The following is a 17942-nucleotide window of genomic DNA, read 5'->3' as shown; positions in this document are numbered from 1 at the left end:
CGCCACGTGGATGTTTAGCATCATCCAGCAGTGGATTGACAGACAACAAGGACTGTTGCGCACACGCACGCACACCGTACCACGCGTGTGCACGTGGGTATGTACGCAAATGTGTGTCTTTCTCTCTCGGTAGCAATTCCCGTCTTGTCCGGATTATAAGACGCACCCCACCCCCCCTGTATTTTAAAGCAAAAGTTGGGTGTGCGTCTTATAATCCGGTCGGCGTGTGTGCGCACGTGACCCGATGTGTGTAACTTTATTGTGGGGAGCGGTGGTGTGGTGGTTAGCGCTACGCTGCGCTACGAACCCGGCGACCCGAGTTCGATGCCCGCTCACGACCAACACCGGTGACCATTATCTGAACCGGTCCTGTGCCTCTCCTAGGTCGACTCAGCCGCAAATGAGTATCCGGTGCGGTGTGTAAACATCGCCACTGGGGAGACAAAGGCGGTCGGCCGTGGTGCTGGCCACCCACCCCCTCGTGTGCCGTGCCGGCCTGCGTCGGTGCTCGCGAACAGCACTTGCCCCAACAGTCTGCGACAAGCTATACGGGGGATCTTTGTCTTTGTTACTTTATTGACACCGGGGCCACAAGTTTGGTTGCGAGTCGACGAAACTTTCCGGAGAATACGGCCGCAGTCAGACTTTGATTTGTAACTATTTTTTTTTAAGTGTGTTTATTTTGCATTCGCTCTGTTTTAATGTGCGATGGTATACGACCGTGGTGGAGAGTCACGCGTGACGAGGTGCCCCTCTCGGCTGATACACAGTGCGGCGATGTGTGAGTGAGTAACAGCAGCGTCGTGATCACCACGATGATGGTGAATTTTGATGGCCGTGTCTCATACAATCAACTTGTTTTTACCTTCTCAATAACATAAATAAACAATGTCGAAACATTTCTCAATACCAACACCGTGGGCCTAAAAAGACATGTATATATGATAGGCGACGTTTCGGGCAATGGCCCCTTTGTACAGCACGTCAAAAGCAATGTTGTTATTGACACGGAATGCGTTGAGGTTGTTGTTGTTGTTTGTGCCTTTACACCACTGCCAACGCAGAAGCATCACCAGGTAAAGTTGTTAACTTCTGAGATTGGTTTAGCTTAGAAAAAATGTGTTTGCTTTGTTTAACCTAACGGAAAGGAATAAATCGACTCTTCCATCCGAGACATCCTTTATTTTGAAATTTAAACAACACGTGCGGATATACATAGTGTGTGTGTGTACGTGGTGTGTGTGTGTGTGTGTCATGTGATCCGCGCAACGAACCCGGCATCCCGAGTTCGATTCCCGCTCACGGCCAACGCCAAGTGACGATTTTATGAATCGGTCCTGCACCTCTGACTAGGTCGACTCAGCATCAAATGCGTACCCGGTGCGATGCGTAAACACCACCCCCCGTATGCCGTTCCGGCCTTTATAGGTGCTCGCTAACAGCACTTGCGCCAACGGTCTGTTAGGGCTACCGGGTGGATCTTTGTCTTTGTGTTTAGTATGCACTGCACAGTGCATCTGTCGCATGTCACGTTCGTTTGGAGTGGTGGCGCAGCGGTTAGGGACCTGCGCGATAAACCCCCGCGTAACATCCGAGTTCGATTCCCGCTCACGGCCATCGACACCAGAGACGAATATCCGAACGGTTCCTGGGCCTCTCTTTAGGTCGACTCGGCCACAAATGAGAACCCCTACCTGGTGCGATGCGTTAAACACATCAGCACTGGGAAGACAAAGACGGTCGAGCGTGCTCCTGGCCAACCCGCTCCCTCGCTAACAGCACTTGCCCCAACAGTCTGTTAAAGGCTAAACGTGAGATCTTGGTCTTTTTAGTATAGGTAAGTGTATAAATTATCTATGTGTATGTATGCGTGTGCAAACACATATATATGTTGTGTGTGACACGTTTATTTTTGTGTCAGTGTGCACGTGTGTTTACGTGTGCAGCATGCGTGTTTGCACGCACGCGTTTATATTACATAAGCACGTGCTTCCGTTGTAGCATGTTGCTTATATGATGTGTGTGTGTATGCGCGTGTTTATAATGTGTGTATATATATTGTTTCTCATCCTAGAATCGTGATTATTTGTGTATACATTTGTGTCTGTATATGGATTCTGTGTGTACATATGTATATCGGTGTGTGATGATTAGTTTGTGTGCATGTGTCTGGGTCTCTGTGACGGTATTAGACCGTATAGGGTGATACTCGCTAACAGCACTTTCCCCAACAGTCTGTTAATTCAATACGGGGGATCTTTGTATTTATATATATATTTGTACATGTGTATGTACATATATATATACCGGTCCATATATATGCGTGTGTACCGGTATTTATCATCAATAGGCGCTCGCTTACATAATTTGTCCCAAAGGTCTATTCTGTACATGACATGTTATAGGGGGGGATCTTTGTCTTGTGTATATATGTGTGTGTCGACGTGAGTGAGTGTTCTGTAAGAACTTTGAAGACAAGCCCTGTGAACTAAGTCATTGCGGCATGATCGTTTGTGCGGTGTCCCCGTGTCGCTGTCTAACGTGTCCCCATGCAGCCCGTAACTCCAGTGTCCCTATGTCTCCGTGTCTCTATCTCCAGTATCTCCCCGTGTCCCCGTGTCTCCCGTGTCCCCATGTCTCTAGCTCCCGTATCCCAGTGTCTCTATCTTCAGTATCTCCCGTGTCCCCGTGTCTCCCGTGTCCCCGTGTCTCCCGTATCCCCGTGTTCCTACGTCTCTCTCTCCCGTGTCCCCGTGTCTCTCTCACGTGTCCCCACGTCTCTCTCCCGTGTGTCTCTCTCTCCCGTGTGTCTGTCTCTCTCCCGTGTGTCTGTCTCTCTCCCGTGCCCCCGTGTCTCTCTCACGTGTCCCCACGTCTCTCTCCCGTGTCCCCACGTCTCTCTCTATCGTGTCCCCGTGTCTCTGTCTCACGTGTCCCCATGCAGCCCGTAACTCCAGTGTCCCCATGTCTCCGTGTCTCTCTCTCCCGTGTCCCCGTGTCTCTCTCTCCCGTGTCCCCGTGTCTCTCTCTCTCCCGTGTCCCCGTGTCTCTCTCTCCCGTGTCCCCGTGTCTCTCTCTCCCGTGTCCCCGTGTCTCTCTCTCCCGTGTCCCCGTGTCTCTCTCTCCCGTGTCCCCGTGTCTCTCTCTCCCGTGTCCCCGTGTCTCTCTCTCCCGTGTCCCCGTGTCTCTCTCTCCCGTGTCCCCGTGTCTCTCTCTCCCGTGTCCCCGTGTCTCTCTCTCCCGTGTCCCCGTGTCTCTATCTCCCGTGTCCCCGTGTGTCTCTCTCCCGTGTCCCCGTGTCTCTCTCTCCCGTGTCCCCGTGTCTCTCTCTCCCGTGTCCCCGTGTCTCTCTCTCTCCCGTGTCCCCGTGTCTCTCTCTCCCGTGTCCCCGTGTCTCTCTCTCCCGTGCCCCCGTGTCACTCTCTCCCGTGCCCCCGTGTCTCTGTCTCACGTATCCCCATGCAGCCCGTAACTCCAGTGTCCCCATGTCTCTATCTCCCGTGTCCCCGTGTCTCTTTCCCGTGTCCCCGGGAGATCGAGACACGCTTGCCCCCGTGTCTCCCCGTGTACTCAAAGTTGTTTGTGCATTATACAGAAGTGTGTTGTTGTGTTCATCTGGTGTTGCGTTGTATTGATTGTTTATGAAAATTTTAGTTGCGCCCATTCAACTTGGAAGCCTCCAGATCTCCGCTTGCAAAACAAGAGATGTTTACTGCGTTTGTCCATGGGACGGGCAAGCTCCTGCCGCACACAGCAAACAACAACAACGATCGCCCCGTGTAGCCTTCAACAGGCAGCCGGGGCAAGTTGCTGTTAGCCAGAAGTTTTATGATGAAGGTCGACACGGCACGCGGAACGGGTTGGGTGGCCAGTCACACGCCCAGCCGCCTTTGTCTCCCCAAGGTTGATATTTGCGCACCGCACTGGGTAGGCCTAATTTAAGGCTGAGTCGACGTAGGGGAGGCCCAGGACCGGTTCAGATATTCGTCACCGATGTTGGCCCGTGAGCTGGAAACGAACTCGGGTCTTTGCTGGGTTTGTAGCGCGGTGCGCTAACAGCTCCATCACCGCACATCGGATGATAAAATATAAAAAAAAATACACGCATATAGGTTCTCCACACTAACATACATATCTAGCACATACACACATGTACACACAATTACCACGTACATATATGTTCTATAATTGTAATTAAACAAGCAGACGCATACGCACAACAGTGCGCAGCATGTACAAATGTAATCACACCTGCATGCAATAATATCACATCTAATCATAATTTACCCAGCCTCTGACCAACAATAACCTTACTCGATTCAAGAAAAGTGTTTCAATCGTATCTCCATTATACTTAAGTGCTGTTAAATGTTGTCCGCTTGAAGTTTTGGGATTTTAGGCCTGTGCTTCGTCACTTTTACGACTTAAATGATACATGCATATATATGTAGTACGGTTGTATACACATCAACACACACATCCATGGCACATGCGTGAGTGTGTATTCATAGGTGATCGCTAACAGCACTTGCCCCAGTAGTCTGTTAAAGGCTATACAGGGACTCTTTGTCGTTGTGTATTCACAGCTGCCCGTTAACAGCACTTGCCTCAGCAGCCTGTTAAAGGCTATACAGGGGACATTTGTCTTTGTGTATTTATAGGTGCTCGCTAACTGCACTTGCCCTACATTCTGTTCAGGTTATACGGGGGATCTTCTATCTTTGTGTCTATGGCCGGTGCTGACCACCTCGCTTCATCGTGTGCCGTGTCGGCCTTCATAGGGGCTGCTCGCTAACAGCACTTGCCCATAAGTCGTGTAAAGGCTATACGGGGGATCTTTGCCTTTGTATGCTTGGGCAGTGGACTGTTGCGAACCACGGGAAAGACCCGTGGTCGATTCCAGCTCGTGACCAATAACAATTCATATTTGAACCGGTCTTGGTTCGGCCTGCCCTAGGTCGACTCAACCTTAAATATTATACGTGTGTGCTTGCATATATATGGAGAGTATGCATGCATTTTTCGTTACATCACTAAAGTAGAATTTACCATTGGGGCATTACTATTGAAACTTACACACCGCGTGGTTAAACAATATGTAGACTGCAATATTTTATTTTCAATTAAATGTATGAGGTATAACCCTGTGAGCCATGCGGCTCTTGACTCGGGTGCAACCGCAACAAAACACAAACATGAACAAGAAACATCTTAAAGTGACTACACGCAACAGAAAAAAATCCTGGAAAAAACAGCAAAGTCTTCCAGAAAAAACACCGCATTTCAACGCTGTGTGCAAAAAATCCCAGTGGGATGCAAGTCAAACAATAACTGCAATACCGTCTTTATCTACAGTCTTTATAGACTGTATTTCACTGTGTGTATATACTGTAACACGGACTGTAGGTTTATACATGCATCTATGTTGAACTTATTTCTTACCGTACGTAGCCAACCGTGCTAATAAGAGGTGCGGGGGAAGGACAACAAACTAAACACGAAAATAAGTTCGAAAGAAATTAGTTTTCTATCTAGATCTAAAGCGCATAGCTTCAGTGGCTTCCTAATATAACAACCGCATAGACTTTAGCGTAGTATAGAGACGGTATAGAAATGCAGTCTATATACAGACTGCATTGCGCTTATGTTCGAGTTAAGCACTTAAGCAAAGTCTCGCGAGCGGGAGTAGTTTCCTATGACTTGGTTCACGTGCTCCTTAACTGAGAATCGCTGTGCCAATTCTATGTTTGATTTAAATATAAACCATCATCACGATAAGGCCCACGATAATCGTAATGCACATAGCTCGTAAAGAACGTTAATGTTCAAAGCTATTTTATTGTTATTGAGCCTCTGGCCTGTCTATCTTTGTTCCGGCGAGAAGTGGGCCATTGCTCGAAACGTCGCCCGATAGTTTCTATATGACTCGTTCATAAAGCATGTCTTGGCCAGGCAAAAGTTGCAATAAATATACAAATTTACCTGATCTGATTTTTTTTACAATTGTTATCTACCATCAGACACGAGCAACTACTAATTTTTTTTTCAGCAAAAGAACACAAAAAATTGTCGACGACTTGATTTAACTTATTATATTTAAAGACGTACCGATAGGAAACCGCTTGGAGGACAAAATGTAATTAACTCAATACTCTGAGGGAAAGCTCCTATCTTTTACCGTTTTTGAATAATAAAAATTTGTACATCATGAAATTTAGTATTTTCTGTTCAAAACCGCTTGAATCGGAAATATCTCAAATTTGTTTTATTTTTTACAATGGTTCTCGCTTGGATTGTATTTGCTGTTTAACGCTCTGTCAAAGGAAAAATCCCGCAATCTTAAATGTTTTACGGTTTCTGAACGACACCCACAAACATGTTCATGGGGCACCTAAAATCAATATTTTGGGGTCTGAAAATGGCAAATCTCGGATTTTCTGATTTTTTTCTGTTTGTGTCTTAAAAGCTACCTATGTACTAAATGTCAGCTTTCTACCTTGTCGGGAAGTACCCTAGAGGATTTTGAGGCATACAGGTTAAGGTCTTTATTCTTAGATATAAATTTCCCTCTTTGTTGAACGTGTTAAGTTGTCGTTATTGGCTGTGCTTGTGCACCACTCCCATCAGCAGCAGCACCACAAACAATCAGGGACCGTTATTAATGTATTATGTAAAGTTTATAAAATAATATATACGTTGCACTTAGGAAGACACGACACTTATCTCGTTCAATAGATAATAATCGTCCACGACCCGCACGCGCGGCGTGGAGAGGCCGTCATCCAGCAGTGGATTATTGACGAGACCCTGTTGAGTGTAATACTTTAACAAACAGAATCTCCCTGTGGGTGATATCGCCTCGGTCTGAGGAATTCCTCCCCCGGCCGCAGTTAAATCAGGGATCCACTCTTGTTGACATTGCTGCTGTGAGACTCTGTGATCATTTTTTTGCAGACGGACACGCGGATTATACGGATCGTATTTTCAATATGGGGGGGGGGGGGTGGTGCATTGGTCAGCGCGCTACGCTATGAACCCCGGTTATCCGAGTTCAGTTCCCGGCCACGGATAACATCAGCGGCGAGTGATAACCGAACCGGTCGACTCACCCATCCCCCACCCCTACCCCCCCCGCCCCCCTTAACCAGCGTGGTGAAGTATGGTCAAACATTCCACCCATGATTTACACAACGTGGAGAGGCGTTCAGCCAGCAGTCGATTCATAAAGCTTTAGACAAGTTTATAACTAGCCAAATAGATAAATAATCTCAGCTTGATATCTCTCCACATTAATATATATATTTCTTACACATCTCATCAGCTCAATTTCAACAGGATTGATTCAGGACAAGCAAAACTCCGGATTGGTTTGGACGCACAGAGAGTGAGGCTCGCTTGAATCAATGCTGATGAACCTTCAGATGTCATAGGCAAGGATTGGTTTAGATATTCAGTGTCTCATCAGCAGAGTCAGGGTTTGCTTGAATCAATGCTGGCGAACTGCAAGATGTTCTGGGCAAGGAGGCTCTCTTTAAGGTATGGGCCTTCGTTCTGAAGGGGTGTCGGCAACTTGGACAATGTTCTCCCGTGGGTTGTTCAGCACGATGTCCGACGTTTCGCTCCATGAGCTGGAAGCTTCTTGAGGCTAGTGGTGTTAGACAAGCCCCGTAAGGAATGTAAGGACAGCACAGTTGGTTTTTGGTTGGTCGACATTCCCAACCGCATTTTAAATGTTGTTTAAACGTGTGTGTGTGTGTACAAAGTATGTGTGTGATTGTGCCCGTATGTGTAACTCTTATGTGTATCTGTTTGTTGTGTATGTGTGAATGCCTGTTTGTGACTGTGTTTGTGTGTGTGTCTTAATGTTTGGGGCTTCGTGTGCATGTCTGTGGCTATATCTTTGTGTGTCTGTGTGTTTATATGTTTGTGTGTGTGTGTATATCTGTGTCTCTGTCTCGCAGGGTTCGTAGCGCAGCGCACTAACCGCGTACAGTGGCGGCATTCATAGGTGCTCGCCAACAGCACTTGCCCAAAAGTTTGTTGAGGCTATGCGGGGGATCCTTGTCTTTGTTGTCTTCACTCGTCTCCTTATTAATCCCTTTTGTTGTGTCCCCCCCTCTCCTCCCCACTCATCCCTGCCCCTCCCCACTCATCCCTGCCCCTCCCCACTCATCCCCACTAATCACCGCTCCTCCCAACTTCTCTCCACTCCTCCAAATTGATTCCTGATCATCCCAGCTCCTCCCATCTCTTCCCACTCACCACCCCTCCGCCTCCTCTTAGCTACCAACACTCCCCTCCACACATTCCCCCAGCACTCTACCCCTCCACCTTCTCTCCCCCACACTCATTTTCAAAACTCCCCGGCTCTTCCCCACCACTCGCCCCACCCCTCCCCACGCCCTCCCTCCCACCAAATCCTCCCACCTTCCAGCACTCGCCTCCAAACTACCCCACGCCTCCCCACTCTTCCCATCTCCTCCCCACCCTTCCCTACTCCCACCTCACTCCACTGACCCCCCCCCCCCCCCCGACTGCTCTGAAATCCTTCCCACTCCACCCACTCAACCCTGCTCCCCTCCGCTCCCCATCGCCGTGTGTAAACAATCATAATCATATCAAATTATCAATCGCGAGCGTCATTCATTAAAGAGACGAACCCCGCGGTATCTGGGTCTAATGACCACTAATGACTCATTAGCAGGTGCGATCACGTGACTCTCCTCTCATCCCGAAGCGTGCCAACATCACGTGACACTCTCTCCTCGACGCCGCTGGCCCGAGGGTCTGGGTGGTGTCGATTTGACGACCAGGAGAGTGGGAGGTGGTGGGGGCTAGGTGGAGGTGGTGGGGGCTAGGTGGAGGGGGTGGGGGCTAGGTGGAGGGGGTGGGGGCTAGGTGGAGGGGGTGGGGGCTAGGTGGTGAGGGTGGGGCTAGGTGGTGGGGGCTAGGTGGAGGGGGTGGGGGCTAGGGGGTGGGGCTAGGTGGTGGGGGCTAGGTGGGGCTAGGTGGTGGGGGCTAGGTGGTGGGGGTGGGGGCTAGGTGGTGAGGGTGGGGCTAGGTGGTGGGGGCTAGGTGGTGGTGGCTAGGAGGTGAGGGTGGGGCTAGGAGGTGAGGGTGGGGCTAGGTGGAGGGGGTGGGGGCTAGGTGGAGGGGTGGGGGCTTGGTTGGTGGGGGCTAGGTAGTGGTGAATAGGTGGTGGGGGATAGGTGGTGGGGGCTAGGTGGAGAAGGTGGGGGCTAGGTGGAGGGGGTGGGGGCTAGAGGGTGGGGGCTTGGTTGGTGGGGGCTAGGTGGTGAGGGTGGGGGCTAGGTGGTGGGGGTGGGGGCTAGGTGGTGGGGGCTAGGTGGTGGCGGGGGGGAGAGTTGGTGGGGGGCGGAAGAGTCCGAGTCAGACAGAGTGCGAGAGAAGTGTGAGAGAGTGAAGGAATGGGAGCGCGTGGATGAGAATCGATGTTTTTCTAGATGCCCGTGTTAGCACCTTGTACCAGCTGGGTTGGGAGCAACTTTGAGTGTATGGGGAGGAGGGGAGGTCTCATAGGGGCCGGGGGGTCTATGTGTGTGATGGGGCCAAGGGAGGTGGGGTTGTGTTTCCAGACATCTCAAACCACGACGATGTCTGTGTGCTTGTGCGTCTTGCGGGGAGCGGTGGTGCAGCGGTTAGCGCGCTGCGCTACAAACCCGGCGACCCGAGTTCGATTCACGCTCACGGCCAACATCTTTGACGATTATCTGAACCGTTCCTGCGCCTCCCCTCGGTCGACTCCGCCTCAAATGAGTACCTGGTGCGGTGTGTGAACGTCACCCCTAAGGAGACAAAGGCGGCCGGGCGTGGTGTTGGCCACCCACTCCCTCGTGTGCCATACCGGCCTTCTTAGGTGCTCGCTAACAGCACTTGCCCCAACAGTCTGCCCATGCTATACGGAGGATCTTTACCTTTGTGTGAATAGTTAAAGTGATTTCCTGCTCAAGCGAGCATTGAGGCATTGGTGGTCATGTCCTGTGTACAACCCAGCAAAGGCCAGTGGTGGAAATTCCACATTCCTATGGAAGGGACGATTATCTATGTAAAATAACCTTTCTCGCCAAGTTTCAACTCACTTGATCGACTTGAGAGGGGGACAATGGAGTCAATCCCCAAAGCAGGATTTGAACTCGGAGCCTACCAACTGTGACCTGCTTGTTCTGTCCTGGGTGCTCGCTAACAGCACTTGCCCCCTGCAGCCTATGAAGGCTACACGGGGGGTCTTTGTCTTAGTTGGTTAGTATCTCAGGCTACTACTGTAGCAAATCTATTGGACCTTTTTTTTCTTTGCCACGATCAAAGTATGAAAAGTACTGGCAAAAAATGCTGGCAACAAACTGTTATCCCATAGACGCCACTGCTTAACCCGAACTATAAATGCTCCGATACGTGCGATTGTCTTTGTCCTGTTGACTTGTGGCGTGATGCTCTGGTCTGACACTGGTGGTGAGACAATGCCACAAAGAAGGCCTTGCTCTCTCTGGTCTCCACCAATCAGTAGTCAAAGACAATGCACACGTCATTATTATCAGTAGAGAACATTTGTTTGCATTTTAACACGTAGGCTTTCGCGACCAATATTATGCATAATAAACGTTTTTGGGTTAGATCGCGTTATTTATAAGTGAATCCACAATATTTTAAAAAAAAATGTAAATGTTGTGGATTCATTCTTCAACACACCGGTGGGCTAAAGTAGTGAACTATTTGTCTTTTGTCAACGTGACACTTTTTACGGATTGGCCGTGCCGGGTGGTGGAGGGTTACGACACATTTATAAATAACTCGATCAAACCCAAACACTTTTATTATGAAGTTGTTTGCATGTTTATTGTATGCCACAAGTGCTGTGTGTGTGTGTGTGGCGCGCTTAATGCAGACTTGATCGTCTTGATGCCTTGCAAAAGCTATCTATTTTGGCACCTCCTGCTTCATTGCCAGAAAGGGGTTTAACCAACACCAATGGGGACTAGGCTCTAAAGAAAGCCGTCTCGGGTGTGGCCCAATCAACTTCAAGGACAGTGCATATCATTATCATTATCAGAGTTGCTTCTTTTTGTTTGCTTTTTTGACTACTACTTGTGTTGTGGTTATTGCAAACATGATGCCTTGAATAAAGGTGTCAGTTTTATACCAGTTTATAAGGGTAAAACCTACTACTATGGGTTTAAGCCTCTCCGCGTGCTGCTACTGCTGTAGCTGTTGCGCTCCGCCCGCTCACTCTCCCATCAACCTCGACACGAACCCGCGGCCACTGCTGACCCCCTTGAACCGCAGCGGGAGGAGAGAAGGCCGCGTTTTCTCTCCGCGCACGTGGACGGTCACGTCACATGTGGAAACGCGATGTGTAGATTATTTTGGCTGCTGTACATTGCCGCACGACGAGCCGCGTTGTTGAGCTGTCGTTTGTGGACAGGTCGCTTCTGAAAAAAAATAAGCTAATAGCTCAGTGGGCTTAAGCTGGTAAGAATAAAAGATTGTTTAGTTTTATTTGTGTCCATTTGTTTAAGTGATTTGTTTACCTTGGTTATATTTTTTCACTCCAATGGTGTTTTTGCATTGTTTGTTTTTGTACGGTTCTCACCTGTGAAAAATAGCTTTATAGCTCATCGGATTCCTCCTGTATAGATACAGATTCTGATCCGTCTCCCCCCCCCTGCCCCATCTCTCTCTATCAGCGTCAACCCCTACCCCACTCTCATTCCACCCATCCGCGACATCTCCCCCGTGACCCCAGCTCCCCCGCGGACCCCCGTTCCATTACCCCCGTCCACTCAACAGGGACTCTGCAGCAACTGCTGCAGCATTAGCAGCAGCAGCACGTAGGGACGAAGAGGAGGCGATAGAAACTCTTCGGCTCTCCTCCAGTCAGAGCCGTGCACCAGTGGAAACGTACTGGACCGTGCCAGGCCGAACCGGGACTGGTCCGGACCGGGTCTGGACCGGGTCTGGGCCGGGCCAGGCAGCATGATGGTGTCCTACCTCAAGCAAGGCCCTTACGCCATGAGCGGCCTCGGGCTGCACCCTGGAGGTGGCATGGAGCTGCTGCCATCCCTCCGTGGGGTTCCCCGGTGAGGGACAGACTCCCCCCCCCCCCCGCCATCTAGCTCCACCATCCTCACCACACCACACCGTCCCCACCCCTTACCCACTCCCACCCTGACCTTACCCTCTCCACCCTCACCCGCTAACCACCCCACACCCCATCCTACCACCCTCACTTCACCCTCACCACCCACTCACCACCACCCTCACCCACTCACCACCACCCTCACCCACTCACCACCACCCTCACCCACTCACCACCACCCTCACCAACTCACCACCCCCCTCACCAACTCACCACCCTGACCAACTCACCACCCTCACCCACTCATCACCACCCTCACCCACTCATCACCACCCTCACCCACTCACCACCACCCTCACCCGCTCACCACCCCACACCCCATCCCATCACCCTCACTTCACCCTCACCACCCTCACCCACTCACCATCACCAATTCACCACCACCCTTACCCACTCACCACCCCACACCCTATCCCACCACCCTCACCACCCTCACGCGCTCACCACCCCACACCCCATCCCACCACCCTCACTTCACCCTCACCACCCTCACCCACTCACCACCACCCTCACCCACTCACCACCACCCTCACCCGCTCACCACCCAATACCCCATCCCACCACCCTCACCCACTCACCACCACCCTGACCCACTCACCACCACCCTCACCCGCTCACCACCCCACACCCCATCTCACCACCCTCACTTCACCCACTCACCTACCACCCTCACCCGCTCACCCTCACCCGCTCACCACCACTCTCACCACCACCCTCACCACCACCCTCACCCGCTCACCACCTCTCTCCCTCCAGCTTCCCTCACCACCACGAGTGCCGTAGCGAGGGTGGGGGCGGGCGGATTGATTGCCCGTCCGGGGCACCCCATCCGGAGGGGGGGGGTGCTGCCCCCCCCCCCCCGTCTCCCCCCGCCCCCCTCTCATCGTTGTAAACAATGGAGGCTGGTGGATGAGAAATGTGGTGGGGCGGTGGCGAGGATGGCGCCTTGCCCAGAGCCCCCCCCCCCCACCTCCTCTCGCTCGTACCCCTCCCCCTCAGCCCCCACTTACACTCCCCCCCTCCCCCCTCAACCCTCCTCACTGCCCACGTGACGCCAATAATCCCAGCCCCCCCCCCACGTCTCCCTGTCCCCCCATCCCCACCCGTGGCTCCCACCTCCCCTCTCCCCTAATCCCTCCATGCCGGTAACCAGCACGAGTATCAGTTCGCCTGTTTACCCTTGTCTCTCCTTACCCAGCAGCCACCTCCATTAACTTATAGCCTCGCCTCACCTGGCCTCACCTCCACTCACCTGGCCTCACCTCCACTCACCTGGCCTCACCTCACCTGGCCTCGCCTCCACTCACCTCACCTGGCCTCACCTCCACTCACCTGGCCTCACCTCCACTCACCTGGCCTCACCTGGCCTCGCCTCCACTCACCTCACCTGACCTCACCTCCACTCACCTGGCCTCACCTCCACTCACCTGGCCTCACCTCCACTCGCCTGCAGCCTCGCCTCACCTGGTCCCACCTCCACTCACCTGGCCTCACCTCTGTTCACCTGTAGCCTCACCTTAGCTGACCTCCATTCACATGGCCTCACACTAACCTGGTCTCTCCTCCCCTCACCTGTCGCCTCACCTCACCTGGCCTCGCATTCACTCACCCTGTGGCCTCACCTCTATTCACCTGTAGCCCTACCTCACCTGGGTTGGTGAAGGCTTGGGGGGGGGGGGCAGAGACGGGTGGCAGCACAGAAGTACAACTCTGCATTGTGTTGCACCACACTCTGTTGCCCTCCACATAGGGCCTCATCTTACCTGGGCTCCGACTTACTTGTATCCCCTACACTCCTAGCCTGCACTCACATGAATCCCATACTCATCTGGGCTCTGACTCACTTGTATCCCCTACTCTCTTGGCCTGCACTCACCTGGCCACCAACTCACCTGTATTCCCTACTCACCTGGCCACCGACTCACCTGTATTCCCTACTCACCTGGGCTGCACTGGCCTGAATCCCCTACTCACCTGGGCTCCAACTCACCTGGATCCTCTACTCACCTGGGCTGCACCAACCCGAATCCTCGACTCGCCTGAACCCTCGACTCACCTGGGCTGCGCTCACCTCCACTCACGCTGGACACGAGCACGAATGACACAAACTCGGCGCGATCGCCAATCTCACTACCCCCCCCCCGTCCCCTCCCCCAAGATAAACAAACAACGGGCTCCACGACACCTCACCCTCACCGCATTGCCCTTCACTCACCTGTGTCCTCTCTCTCTCCCTCACCTGAACGCAGTTCAAACGGGGCCCAGCCGTTTAACCCCCCCTCCTCCTCCTCCTCCCACCCTCACCCCAAACCCTCACCCCAAACCCTCACCCCAACCCCCACCTCGCGCCTCTCTCCCCTTATCTCGCTGGCTCACATGAGCCCGCATGCACGGCTTTGTGAAAATATGAGCCGCAGAAGGGGGGAGAGCGAGAGAGTAGGTTGGGGGAAGATGGTGGAGAGGCAAGAAAGAGAGCGTATGTGTGTGTGTGTGTGAGCCCGAGAGAGATGGGGCGAGAGAGAATCAGAGAGAGAGAGACAGGGTTGCGTAAGAGATGAGAGAGAGAACAGAGTGGGGGTGGGAGGTGGGGGGGTGTAAATTACTGGGAGAGAAGCGAAAGAGAAGAATGAGAGATAAAGAGGCAGAGAGACGGGAGGGAGATGGGGTGGAGAAACACAACTATGAGAGGAGAGCGAGAGAGAGAGTGAGTTCGGGCGTGTTAGAGGAGGAGGTTGCAGAGAGGGACGTGGGGGGGGGGGAGAAGGACGATCTGGGAGAGAGGAGAGACATGGAGGTGAAAGATGAGAAGGATGGAGAAGGGGAGGAAAGAGAGATGGGAGGGGGAGGAAAGAGAGATGGAGGGAGAGGTAGGGATGGAGAAGGGGAGTCAGGAGAGTTGAGAGTTGAGGTGAGATGTTGAGAAGGGGCACTTTTTAATGTCGCGCTGCGTGTCCCTTTGCAGTGAGTCCGTGACTTCTCTCTGTCCCAGTGAATGTCTCTTCTCTCCCGCATCTCTCTGTCCGCCTCTCCACCCGCTCCCCCCTCCCCCTGTCTCTCTATTTGTTCATCTCTCTGCCTGCGTCTGTCCGAATGTCTGTACGTCTGTCTGTTCTCCGTGTATATCTGTCCATCTTGTCTGCCTGCCTTGTGTCCATTCGTTTCGTCTCTTTGCCTGTCCGTCTCTCCCCCCTATCACTCTCTGTCCGTCTCTCTGCCCGTCCGTCTCTCCCCCTATCTCTCTCTGCCTGCGTCTGTCTGCCTGCGTCTCTCTGCCTGCGTCACCACATGCCTAAACAGCTTTTGTTCGGCCGGATCGAGGGGGCTAAACGGGCGCGGCACGGGCTAGAGAAGAGATGGAGTGATGTGGTACAGGAGGACGTGGAGCTGAGTGGACTTGCCGATGACTGGTACCAGCGGTGTCAAGATCGGCCTCTGTGGAGGAGGCTCGTGAAGGACGCTACTGGGCAGTTGGAGACAGTCGCCCTCCAGCAACAACGGGGGGCGGACGAGCGATGCTCACAACAACGAGTGGAGCACCGGGTGGCTAATGCACAGCAAGTTGGCGCAGTAGGGGGCACAGGTGGTGCATCAGCCAGTCATCTCGGTCATCTCAGTCAGTCGACCCATGGCACCTGGGTCTGCCCCGTGACCTCCTGCCAGCGGGCGTTCGACACTTCACGTGGTGGCCTCAAGGTGCACATGGCCTGGCACAAGCGTCGTGGTGACGTCACCGCCACTTAGTGGCGAATGGCGGTTGTTGTCGTGACCTCTGACTGTCCGTGTCTCCGCGTCCCCGTCTCATCCTCTCTCTGCGCGTGCCTCTCTGCCCTCCCCCCCCCCCAGGCGCGCCGCGCAAGCAGCGTCGCGAGCGCACGACGTTCACGCGCGCGCAGCTCGACATCCTGGAGTCGCTCTTCTCCAAGACGCGCTACCCCGACATCTTCATGCGCGAGGAGGTGGCGCTCAACATCAACCTGCCCGAGTCGCGCGTGCAGGTGCGGGCAGCCGGGCGGGGCAGGGAGAGGGGACGGGAGGGATTGGCAGGAGGTGGGGGCAGAAAGTGTGGTGGGGGGTAGGGGGGCAGGAAGTTGGGGGGGGGGGGAGTAGGATTTGGGAGGGGAGCAAGTATTAGAGGGGGGGGGGGCAGGAAGTGGGGGAGGAGCATGAAGCGGGGTGGGGGAGTAGAAAGTGTAGTGGGGGGGGGCAGGAACAGGGGGGAGGGGAACCACGTGGGACGTTGTCCACCAGGTCGGGCAGCAACTCCGGAGCAAAATTTGGGGGAACGAATGAGAGACAGAATCTGTGTTGGGGGGTGGAGAGGATGGCCAACTTGGGAGTTAATTCTATCCCCCCTCCCCTCTCCTCCCCCCTCTCCCCTCTATTTCCACCGGCATCCCCACAACCTCACGCCCCCCCCCACCATCCCCTCTGCACCGTCGACTCCGCCCCAGGTGTGGTTCAAGAACCGTCGCGCCAAATGCCGCCAGCAACTACAGCAGCAGCAGCAGGGGCAGCAGGGGGGAGGAGGAGGTGGTGGGGGAGGAGGGAGCTCCCAAGCCAAGCCCCGCCCACCTAAGAAGAAGATGTCTCCAATGCGCGAGGCGTCGGGTGATGCTCCTCCACTCTTCCCTTCCTCCTCAGCGGCAGGCAGCGTGGCTCCCGTCAACGGAGGTGGAGGTGTGTTGTCTGCTTCCCTGCTGCGTAGAGTTCTCGTGGTTCTGCGGGACAACTCTCCCTTGGCTCTCCAGTAGCTCTCCCGTAGCCGACTTACAGCTCTGCCTCAGCTCTCCCACAGCTCTCTTATCGCTGTCCAACAACTTAGCCACAGAGTGAGATGACAGGAGAGAAGTAGGAGAGAGAGCGAGCGTGATGATGGGGCGTAGAGCGAGATGAGAGGGGGGAGGTAGGAGAGTTTGTGGAGCGGAGTAGAGTGAGATGGGAGGGGATTGAGTGAGATGGCAGGAGAGTAGCGTGAGATGGGGGGGAGGGAGTGAGATGGGAGGGAGTGAGATGGGAAGTAGGGAGTGAGATGGGAGGAGGTGAGTGAGATGGGGGGAGGGAGTGAGATGGGAGGGAGTATGATGGGAGGGAGTGGGATGGGAGGTAGGGAGTGAGATGGGAGGAGGTGAGTGAAATGGGAGGGAGTGAGTAAGATGGCAGGGGAGGGAGTGAGATGGGAGGGGAGTGAGATGGGAGGGAGGGGGAGGGAGTGAGATGGGAGGGGAGTGAGATTTGAGGGAGTCAGACTAGTGTACAGATTTCCCTCGCTCTGTGCCCGTTCGGTTTGTGCGATGTCGCGCTATATACACAGCCAGCCTATTTGTATCCAACGTTCGCACTCTACGGGTTGAATTCACTGAGATGCAGCTACGCAGTCAGACGTTGCACAACGTACTGTGTGTGCACTGTGTGCGTACGATGTGTACTGTACTGTGTGTGTACTCTGTGTGTGTGTACGATCTGTACTGTACTGTGTGTGTACTCTGTGTGTGTACTGTGGGTGTACTCTACTGTGTGTGTGCACTGTGTGCGTACGATGTGTACTGTACTGTGTGTGTACTCTGTGTGCGTACGATGTGTACTGTGTGTGCACTGTGTGTGTACTGTGGGTGTACTGTGGGTACTTTGCTTCTCGGCAGGCAGTTGTCTCCCCGTGCAGTACATTGTGGGTTAGGCGACTGTGACGTCTACCCCACGTGATTTCACTTTGTGCACCATTTTTTTGGAACGTATCTACTACTACTCCTACCGCATAGAGCGAGAGAAACCTGTATAACGCATACAGACG

At 53.3% G+C, this 17942-nt stretch overlaps 1 protein-coding gene across 1 annotated transcript in view; it reads left to right on the top strand.

The window, feature by feature from the left end:
- Positions 1-17942, top strand: part of LOC133362651 (homeobox protein OTX1 B-like) — a 44485-nt gene that overhangs the window by 22238 nt on the left and 4305 nt on the right. The window contains 4 exon segments of the mRNA XM_061581576.1: positions 11703-12072; positions 12074-12095; positions 15998-16149; positions 16606-16831. Of these exon segments, the coding sequence (XP_061437560.1) occupies positions 11992-12072; positions 12074-12095; positions 15998-16149; positions 16606-16831 (481 nt within the window). The 5' untranslated portion in view covers positions 11703-11991.

This window comes from Lethenteron reissneri, chromosome 8 (assembly GCF_015708825.2).
Source record: "Lethenteron reissneri isolate LAM-NWPU_2019-01 chromosome 8, ASM1570882v1, whole genome shotgun sequence".
NCBI lineage: Eukaryota > Metazoa > Chordata > Hyperoartia > Petromyzontiformes > Petromyzontidae > Lethenteron > Lethenteron reissneri.
Note: the sequence above shows the minus strand (reverse complement) of the source record. Positions and strands in the feature narration are given on the sequence as shown.